This window comes from Ptychodera flava, chromosome 16 (assembly GCF_041260155.1).
Source record: "Ptychodera flava strain L36383 chromosome 16, AS_Pfla_20210202, whole genome shotgun sequence".
Taxonomy (NCBI): Eukaryota; Metazoa; Hemichordata; class Enteropneusta; family Ptychoderidae; genus Ptychodera; species Ptychodera flava.
The window spans coordinates 17253847-17264066 of NC_091943.1; the positions used below are offsets into that span (position 1 = coordinate 17253847).

Sequence of the window (10220 nt, forward strand, 5' to 3'; positions counted from 1 at the left end):
CTCTCTCTCGCTCTTTCTCTCTCTTTCTCTCTCTGTCTGTCTCTGTCTCTCTCTCTTTCTCTGTCTCTGTCTCTCTCTCTCTCAGATAAAGACCGACAAATAACCTTCTTTGTATTCTTTACCTAGTTTAAGTGAAAATAAACCAACAAGTTTAACTACAACCGCAAACAGTCACAAAAGAGACAATATGTTCACTGATGATACGCGTACAACTGTAGGCAATTTCTCGGCAATAGAAAGTAACGTATCGTCTCATTAAACAGATAAATAACAACAAAATTGCAGTAATACAAGAACTAATTCAAAAGTAGACTCGCTTTTCTCAGTCTGCTTGTGTAGGCAGATGTATTTTAAGAAAGACGATACACGCCGTGAAAGCTTTCGAGTGAATTTCAAAATGACTAAATTTTATTGTTATTATTTTAATAATTTAATCCGGTTACTCTCGGTACTGACATTTCCATGGAAACGGTGTAATGTAATTTTCATAATTAAGTGGAAAGCGAAAGAGAATGGAGATTAGCACGGAATTTCAGCTGCTCCGATCAGTAAAGATGTACACTTCCCGTTTCTGTCTTCAATGCTTCAGCAGTACGGACAGACTCGCTTTCGCGCCTTCTTAATTTCAACAAATTTTGTCGTTCCGCCAAGTAATTTACTTAAAGGTGTCGCCTGCATTTGACATAATTTTTTAGCTTTTTATTCCGGGCCCTCTCATATTTTTTGTCGGTTTTAGGTTTACATACCGGTGATCCATGGGTTTCAAAGGTGAATAATAAGAACTTTCTCGATTTTTCTGATTTTTTTTCCTGGCGCTTTCCAAAATTTGGCGGGAAAATAGCTGTGCACTGTGATCTGCTAATATACTTCGTTCACCCACACTTTTCTTCCATTTCAATCAACGGAAAAGGGAGTGAGCACAAAGACTTCGTAGTGCCCTCGTCATGCCCTTTTAGGTATTGTCACTTTTAACTGAACGAAAGCCGAATTTCATTGTGGTTCGATGTTTTTTGTACCTCGACGGTTCTCGCATCAGCATTTCGAACGTGTTACCATGACAACAGGAGTAAATGGCCCGCCTTATTTAAAGTTGTGGTAAATGCACGCAAGGTCAGCTTAACTTCGAAGCACCGACTCCCTCAGTCAGGAAATATCTCCAACTGTCAAACAAATTGTTCAGCAAAAAATTTGTTCGACCATGACGCGTTTCTTCATGATCTCTGAAAAGTGAAGCACAAACGCCAAAGCTAAAGTCGCTTAGTTGACACTGTAGTGGTGATTCTTGCTTCTATGAAAGACATTAACTCGAGTCTGATATCAGGCTTGTAGAAATCAGATGAAATGTTTCATTCTGACGACTAAAACTAACTTTTATTAACAACAGTTAAGCTATTGCTTCTTTTGTCCTGCTTTAGTGCTTAAAAACTTAGAAAAGCACAAATGTCCAAAAGCAAAAATTTCAAGGATAAGGGCAAGAGAATACTTTTTTCAAAGTTACAAAAGTAACCGCCAACAAAAACGACTGACGTGGCACAAAGCGTGACTAGTAAGCTATAAAACGCACACTTTTCTCCTTTTCACCACAAGATGACACAATGCTTATTTCATGTTCCTGTCGGCATCACGTGACCTTGGTTCAGTTTTGTCGATCACACAGAAAGTATAATAAAAACCATTGACTGTGAATCCAAACACGCACTACAAGAAATCATCAGAACACAAATTCTTTTTCCAACTTCCTGTCAAGTTCTTTGTCCGTGTGCGCATCTGCGCCGATCGTCTCCGAACCTTCACTCCAATTATTCGCGTTCGATGGGGATTCAGTCGTTCCATCTTCTATCTGTCCGCCCTCTGTCCGTCCCCCCTGTCCCCTTTGTAAATTAACTCGTCGCCTGCAGAAAACAGATGGCCCCCACCCCGACAAAAGGCTTGTCATATCGCCGATCTCAAAGTAATTAAAAGACAACACCGACACGAGATTTTCGTGTGACGAAATACGATTGAAGTTGGCGGTTTAAACATTCACAAAAAAATATTTAACTTCTCTGTTCACACAGCCTGGATTGTTTTTCATTATTTGTTTGCCAGTGTGTGTGGATTTATCGCTCATATTCCTATGCCTAAGCGTTTTATTCTGGAATGTATGTTAAGTTTACATAGCAATTGAAATCATTAATACTTTTGTTTAAATGCCGGAACTACTTTCCTCCAAGAACACATTAACTCTTTACAATATTAAAGGTATATTTGCAAAGTGCCCGTGGAAACACTGTAAAGAAAAAGGTCGATAGGTTTTTTTGTTTTGTTTTTTAATATTTTAAGTCCTACAGTTTTCGCTCCAGAACGAAGATCTACACTCGATGCACGGTTGTTGGGTTAAATCTAAGAGGCACAAACATGGATACGAAATTTGCAAAAACGAAAGTGTCAATTTCACAATCAACAAAAGTTTATGTTATCCATTTCTTTCTCTATAAGTTCTTTCCTTTAAAAGCAGTCAAACTACATTATTATGAAGTGGTGTTATCATAGTGTTGTCTGTGAGATTTGCTGTAGGCTGAACTCTGCTATTGTTTTACGATCTAACTCTCAATTTGTTTATATATGCAGATATTACTCGGATTATGGATAGGGATGGAAATGTTTATAGATAGATTATATATATATTATATATATATATATATATATATATATATATATATCCTTCCTCATGTATGGATTCATGAGAACTTGTAATGGCCACTTTTCACGGTACTGTAGACATATGATATGACGTTAAGTCTTGTTAGGTTGTCAACTTAAGAACTCTTTGAAATGAAGGGAGGGGGATTAGTAATTTTCATTGTCTCTTTCTCTGAAAGAGGTCTAGTTTTCGGTGTTTTTTGGATGACAGTAGAGGTATATTAAGAATATATCGAGCAGGAGCCGAGAGTTGGATATCGGGGGTTGAAGTTCAACGTCGGCGGACGGTGTGCGACACTGCAGGCCGTAGCGGAGACGATTCAGGGTTATGATGTGGAGAAGCCAGATCCAAGCCCGATTGGGAAGTCAGTTGTCCTGAAACAGAGATCGACGACAGAAACAACGTTTTACGGGAAACGTTAAAACAAATTGTCATCAATCCCGGTAAGCACCCTTGATTCATTCAAATTTATGCCCAGTCACAGCGAAAGACTAATTCTGAATAAAGTTTCGACGCGACTTCACCCTGAAAAGTCCACCACAACGGACGATGTCGAGCCTATAGCGTTCAGTCGAGAAGAAAACTATTGCTTTGTTTTCGTTTCCTACGATCTTCAGGTTCCCCATTTGTGTAAGAAACGATGCTTTAAGAGCTGGAGAAGACGCCAAATTTGTCGTGGAGGGAATATTTGGCGCAGGTATGAAAGAGAGAACCGGCGACGGGTTAGCTTCGACTGAACGAAACGTGTCAACCGGGTTGTACGATAATACAATCGCGATGAAGAATAAAGCCATTCAGTTTTTTTCATCACATAATGCGCCTAATAAAATAGAAGCGATAGAGATATATACGTGAATGGAAAATAGAGAGAAATTAGTCAAACTTAATCTAATAGACCGGGTCGAAATATTTCCCCGATCGTATTGCACTTACTGCGCTCATTGTTCTGTCTACTGGGCTCCCATCTGTTGTTGTGGACCGAATTATTTCATCACAAACATACTATCAAAATCAGACACGGAGGAGTAGTGTACATTTTAACGGAATTGTAAAGACAAGCCCACAGAGAAACCTGATCCGAGTTTTGTCAACTTGGTCTGCATAATTGCGCCACTGACAAAAGATTTAATCTCAAGCGGTAAATATTGATATTGGCCATGTAAACTACAAAATTATTTTCATATAAAACGGTCATCAACACGGTAGAAATATTTTGCCAGCACCTTAGACGCGGAAATGTCAGGCGCAATAATTTCTCTGTCTTTATTAGAACAGCAAATCGTTGAACTGTACCTCGGACGGCGTTGGTTTGCCGTGCGTACATGCCCGTTCGGTCGCAGCGTTCAGGCGGGAAACGAGTCCGACACAGCATGAAATTGGTGTTTTTTCACCCTGCTTCCTCTGCGGAAGTTTCATGTATATTTCAGAGCACCAGTTTCCCGGCGCGAGTGTTTTCACCATGACAACGGCGCCTCCAGTGCAATCTGACTAGATACATAGCTTGCAGTGTTGCCCGTAACCTCCACTAGCAATTTTCCAAATTACCACGACCTCCCGTTCGAGATATCGTATACGCAGCGTCAAGTCCCACAATCGCTCACCTCCTCAGCGCAACAAGCACGTAATCTCTATAATTGAAATATTTCTGCGTCTCGTAAAAGATGCAGTTCGATCTACCTCTTTTCCAACTGCGAATAAAATGCGAACACAATACAGTGTCATTAACTCCTAACAACTGCAGATTCTCAGACTTCAATAGCAGTACAATTATAATATCGATTATGATTATGATAACAATTTAAACGATATATAGTAATAGTACTGATAATGACGATTTTATATATATATATATATATATATATATATATATATATATATATATACATTGTAAGTTATATAATATTTTTCCTGTTGAAAATTGATCAAACAAAATATTTCATTAACCAAGTTCTTCAAAGATGGATCTATATTGCGGATGACGCGGTCTCTGGTACTTATACAGTGATGGCCATTCATAAATATAACTGAAATGGACATGTAAGACACTGAGAAGAGAGATTGGGGATTTCTAAGATTGTATGTTTCACTCTCGTTACAAAAAAGAAGATGTCCTTACTATTGTGATAAGAACGTAAAATTTCGCGCTTCTGGAAAGCATCATACAGCGTTTTTTTCACTCTATTGAAAGAAGTTAATCCCGGAAAATTTGAGAAAATCCATCATAATTCCCGCCTTCCGAGGCATTCACATTATACATATGTAAATCACTTGGCGGCTCAAAGTCATAATTTCTTTATTTCTGCCAAGGGTTTTATATTTCTAATGAAATTAAGGAAATAAAAGGCAAATTAGATCTAGCATGTTAATCAAATTTGCAAGTTCCTGTTTTACTTATGATTTAAATGTTCAACACTTTCGTATAGAAACAGAATCTACGAGTATCACTCGCAAAAACACAACGCAAACCAATGCATGACTGCCAGTTTCTCCGAGATCATACTATCTTTGGAAATGTTGACGGGTTTTATAGTGACCGACGAAAAATGGCTCTTATGGTTTTTTTCCATTCATTTTTGGGTATGATATATATATATATATATATATATATATATATATATATATATATATATATATATACAAATTACTTCAAGTACAAAGTAAAAACTAATTATATCCGTTACTTTAGTTTCATGCATCTAGTACTATATATAGTGTCTTATTTCATACAGAAACTATACTCGTCCGAGAGTCTATTCAGCGATCGACAACATTGCGGCGTGTGCGCAGAGTGTGGTCGATTTCAACCAATTTACACAAACTGAAAACTTCCTAAATTTACCACTAAGTGCTGACTGGTACACTCGGAACACGATGAACTGAGCCAGTGCAGTTGAATTTTAACCCTAACTTTCCAGAACAAAATTACGAAAGACGTCTGACTAAATCTCTCGTGAAAACGGGGGTTTTCTTTGTGCCCTGCTTATGTTATAAACAGGATAACATGATAAATGGACATTTCATTCTAACATTCAGTGAAAAAAGAAACACTGCGAAATTTTCTTGATGCTGTCTCGCGTGGAAATAAGTTGACCCTAACAAGAAAGTAATCTTGGAAATTCATGGCCCTGCGTCAAAATAGCCATCTTGCACCGTGTACGGTTTATTATTAGCTGTAGTATTTCATACAATTAACGTTAATTTGGGGTACGTCAAAGACATACGGTAAGCTGGCAACCCTAATGAAAACGTCATAATTTCTGTCTAAATTTTATAGGCATTGTTAAGTGGGCCCGCTATTCATGGGGCTGTTAGGGGATAGCATCGGTGTACAAAAGCCCTTCCCCAATATCATATACATCTTCCCCCATAGTGTCCGAGTTAACCCTGTGTTTAAAGATACGAGGAGCAACAAAAGCGAGCTCTCGTTGCGTGCTTGCCAAATGTCCCCGGTACCGTCGATCCGTCTTTCGTCTGTCGTCGCGAGTTCTGCTCCGCTCGGTCTACAAACGGACAGTGGCCGCCCCATGATATTCTTTTTTGTATTCAAACCCGGCTGCGCGAAATGTTTGCATTGTTTTTCAAACAACGAATACACCTCGGGCGAACACCGAATTATCGAACAAATTGGAAAAACTTATCGCGAGTGAGCCGGCTCAAATTTCTGCCGTCGGCTCCTCATGCGTCTCTATGAGTATATAGTTGGCAAAAGACTGGTAATTTTCCTCAGCTTTTAAAATAAAATCGGCCGCCGAGTCTCCCATTCCATGTAAAATGTCAACCCATAAAATAAAATGGAAAAATAAGTTATGTTAACTTAATCGGTGTTCAAAGTAGTCTATAGCATTTTCTGAATAAACGGTTCAAAGTTTCTGTAAAGGTAAGTTTTTAGTTTGACAAGGCATTTCCTTTGACATGGTGATGTCAACGGACCTTTCAAAACCAGATCCTCCTTCACCGTCTGTTTGAAACTAACAGGATAATTTTGTCGTCCCAAAACCAGTTCGAAGGCAAACACAGGCAATCGCGACAACATTCCATTCGATTCGATTCCAGGGGATAAAAAAGAAAAAGAAAACCGGTAGGACAACGCTTGGAAAGTGAATGTTTGTAATGCGTCTTCGTAACAGTGGCCCGCCAACACAATGGAAGCCCTGCATGAGAAAGGGGACCCCTGCACCAGACATTATCCTAACCTCTCGTATCAGCTATGGTTTTCTCGGCTTGGTGCATCAGCTTATTGGCTTTCCTTAACTGCTTTTTACAGGTTTTGAGAGTACCGCAATATCCTAATATACCTGCCGGCAACGTAAGCAATCAAAACTTTGAAATTTGGGGGAGAAGAGAGAGGCTTCAATTTTTATTCGCGTTTTCCTCAGAAAAAAAAGACATTACCTGTCTGTTTCCCGTCACTTTCCAATCCTAAAATTACGTGGGTCGTTTCAGTCATGAAATATGGTTTTCGTTTCCGCTGAGAGGAAAAGAAAACGCGAATTCGTCAGCCACTAAGGAGACCATCCTTTGTAAAGTAGCCTCTGTCCTATTTTCGTTGCAGCTATACCGACTGCAGAGAGGTGTGTGTTGATATTTGATCGGTTTTTCATTTTACCCCTTCGAAAACACGGCGGGCATCCCGGAGATCGATGACGGTTTCCCGCCAATGACGTTAAATAATTATTGCACCAAAAAGCTGTAAAGAAGAGCTCGAATTCATTTTAAAAGCAGTTTAACTGTCAGGTTTTCTTTCCGACAATTTGAAAATTGAGTATCCGGTTAATTTTGACAAGACGAGATGCATCTTCAAAACCTCGACTGTGCTATCTTCATAAATGTACTGTACTAGATTTGAAACAAGTCAATTTCAACAGCAGCAGCATCGCCTTGGACACGCTGGGATAGACGACATTTTCACATTCACAATTCAAATAATGGCAAATTATAATTCGAAAGGAGAAAAGAAAATCCAGAAATTCTGTGAGCGTGATCCAAGCATGCGGAAAGTCTCATGCCTGGTACTACCGCACGCGTAAAAAGTTAGAAAGTCACGGCAGATGCTGAGCCTATGGGCCAACACACAAAACAACAGCCCAGTAGCGGACCACGACGGCGCGCCGTGCAACCCCTTGATTGGGAAAGGCTATACTTTCCCGCCAAAATAGGAGAAAATTAATATCTGCATTAAAATGGTTTGAAACGTACAAAGGGATGCATTGTTTTCCCAGGGAAACGCGAGAAGCGCGCGAAGGTAAAAACGTCATTGTCGGGGGCAAATTAACAATTTTACGGCGATCATTGTGTGTATCGGGTCGTCAGAAATTCTCAAAGTCACCAGTTTAGAAACAATGAATCGAGGTGTCGACTTTCGAAAAATAGAAAAATAATTAAATTTTGACGTGGCTGACAATTCTAATACCCGAAAACAAAGGCACCCCCAACAGAATGCTTTGACGACCACGAAAATTGCATGATTTTTTTTTTCAAAGAAGGTGTGTGTGTTTCGACTAGAAGGCCTGTTTCAAATCTCCCACCATCCAGTGGTTAGTTATGGGTGTCTGCTTTGAACCAACGGCTATGATTTACATGAAGTGTCAAAACGGGTAAACAGGAAGGAAAACATGTAAGCTTATGTATGATTTGCCCAGTGTTGTAGAACTACCGATAGACAAACACTTAACCAGGAACATCCGTGGATGTGCGTAATTCACAAGTGGTTCGAAAGTTCAAAGAGGATGCTGGAATTTAAATTCAAAACAAACAGTAAAAAATTCATTCACCATGGATATTTTTAGTCAAATTCTGAAGGGCTTGAAAAACTCAAGGGGAAAGAGGGACAGAGACAGTTCACTGAAAAAAAGGGGTTACAAAATGTTAATAAAAATATTGAATACAAGACGTGCTCACAATACAGCAAGGACGAATATAAATATTTATAGTAAAAAAACTAAACGCCATTAAATCGCTAGGAAATGATTCGATTTCTCCTAGCCCAGTGAACTGGACATCGGTAAGGATCGATTGATTGTACGAAAAATTGAAGCCGAAAAGTTTTTGAACGCGCGTTGTGCTTGGGTCGGTCGCCGCATGTGTGCAGAAGCGGAGGGGGGAAAACGTCGCGGGGCTGAGGTCTCAACTTGTAAAATCAAGCTTACCGTGAAGCCCGGTGTTGGATGTCGGCTGTTCACCTAAGCAAATAGACGGGCTGGCCGGCACGCCGTGGACAAATCACTAAAAATCCATCGTACATGCTGCACCGCTCTCAGGAGGCATGAAAAAAACGTACAATATTCGCGAATCGAAATTCAAGCACAGAACTGCCGCATGTCACTACACTTTACAGCAAATGCTTGTGCACAGCAAGGTAAGGGACACATCCAAGAAATTATGAACTCACATCCAGCCATTAGCGTAGTCAAGTGATCATCCCGGCTTGGATACGGAACGTAGGATGAAGGAGAAAAAAATGAGAGATGCACAACTCCGAAATCTGAGCCAGCAAAATAGATGAAATTCCGCCTCGCCGTATTATGGGGATTGAATCAGGGAAAAGCTTGCAAGCAGAGTAATAAAGTACAGACCAGTCGTACGTTGCTGAGTAATTGGCATCCAATCAGCAGTGCAAGAAATGATAATTTCCCGCCAGGTGAAAAAATATCGAAGATGGATTAATCAGATTTACGCTATCATAACAACGTGTGACTTATACTGGCGTAATTTCCACGAATTTAATCTGCGTCGCGAAATACTGAATTGGCGCGCGATGTACAAGGAAACTCAGCAAGACCAAAAGAATATTAAATATATAGGGTGTAGATACACTCTAGCATATTACTACGGCTCCCATAACTATAATTGATAAGCAAAATCAATCAGGTAATGTGGGCTTAGAATCCAATATCGTATAAACAGACCAGCAAAAACTAATTTGGCTCAAACAAATAAGTAATATATAAATGATGAAAATACTCTGAAATTAAAAAAAAACGTTATTATAAAGCGAACTGTATTCTACCTTCCAGAGCTTTGTTTTGGGCAAGGAGCGTGTACAACATCTCAGGAGTAGCTGAACCTAGCTGGTTTCTTGGTGGTGCAGACATCTCCCCGAATTTTTGGCGTTTTAAGCGGATCAAAAATCGGATTTGTCTGTCGATGTGGCGATTAATTTGAGTCTGCCTTTTAGAACAGTTATTGAAGTGGTTCGGGGACGGGGTTTTTGTCGTCAACTATCGGACTAGTGTATTGGCCGATAGCCCTTCGTACGTCACGATCCGTCTCATTGTTATGTATCATGCAGGTAATGACAGAGAACCACCCAGAATATTCAGCGATGGAAGTGGCGCAAAGCATTAGCGAACAAACGAACCTTCTTTCGTATGCTTGAGCCTCGGAGTAGAGTTTCTTATGTCTCCTACCGTGAAATACGAACGTTTGGACTGAAGCAATTCGTGCTCCATCCGTTTTCCCGAGCGCGCGAAAACTCATATTAACAACCATGCTATGCTCAGCTATCTGTGGAAAGATTGCAATTTTCTAGCAGTTTTAA

General features: G+C 39.8%; 1 protein-coding gene across 4 annotated transcripts in view; it reads right to left on the reverse strand.

Annotated features, from left to right (window-relative positions):
- LOC139114154 (LIM/homeobox protein Lhx3-like) overlaps positions 1 to 9893 on the reverse strand; it is a 43336-nt gene extending 33443 nt beyond the window's left edge. Inside the window, exon 1 of one of the 4 annotated variants that reach the window (XM_070675713.1) lies at positions 9690 to 9893. In XM_070675713.1, the coding sequence (XP_070531814.1) occupies positions 9690 to 9774 (85 nt within the window). In that variant the 5' untranslated portion in view covers positions 9775 to 9893. Of the gene's footprint in view, positions 1 to 9071; positions 9431 to 9689 lie in introns of those variants that run through there. The other 3 variants (XM_070675717.1, XM_070675715.1, XM_070675716.1) reach the window with 3 other exon arrangements.
- Positions 9894 to 10220: the final 327 nt, after the last annotated feature.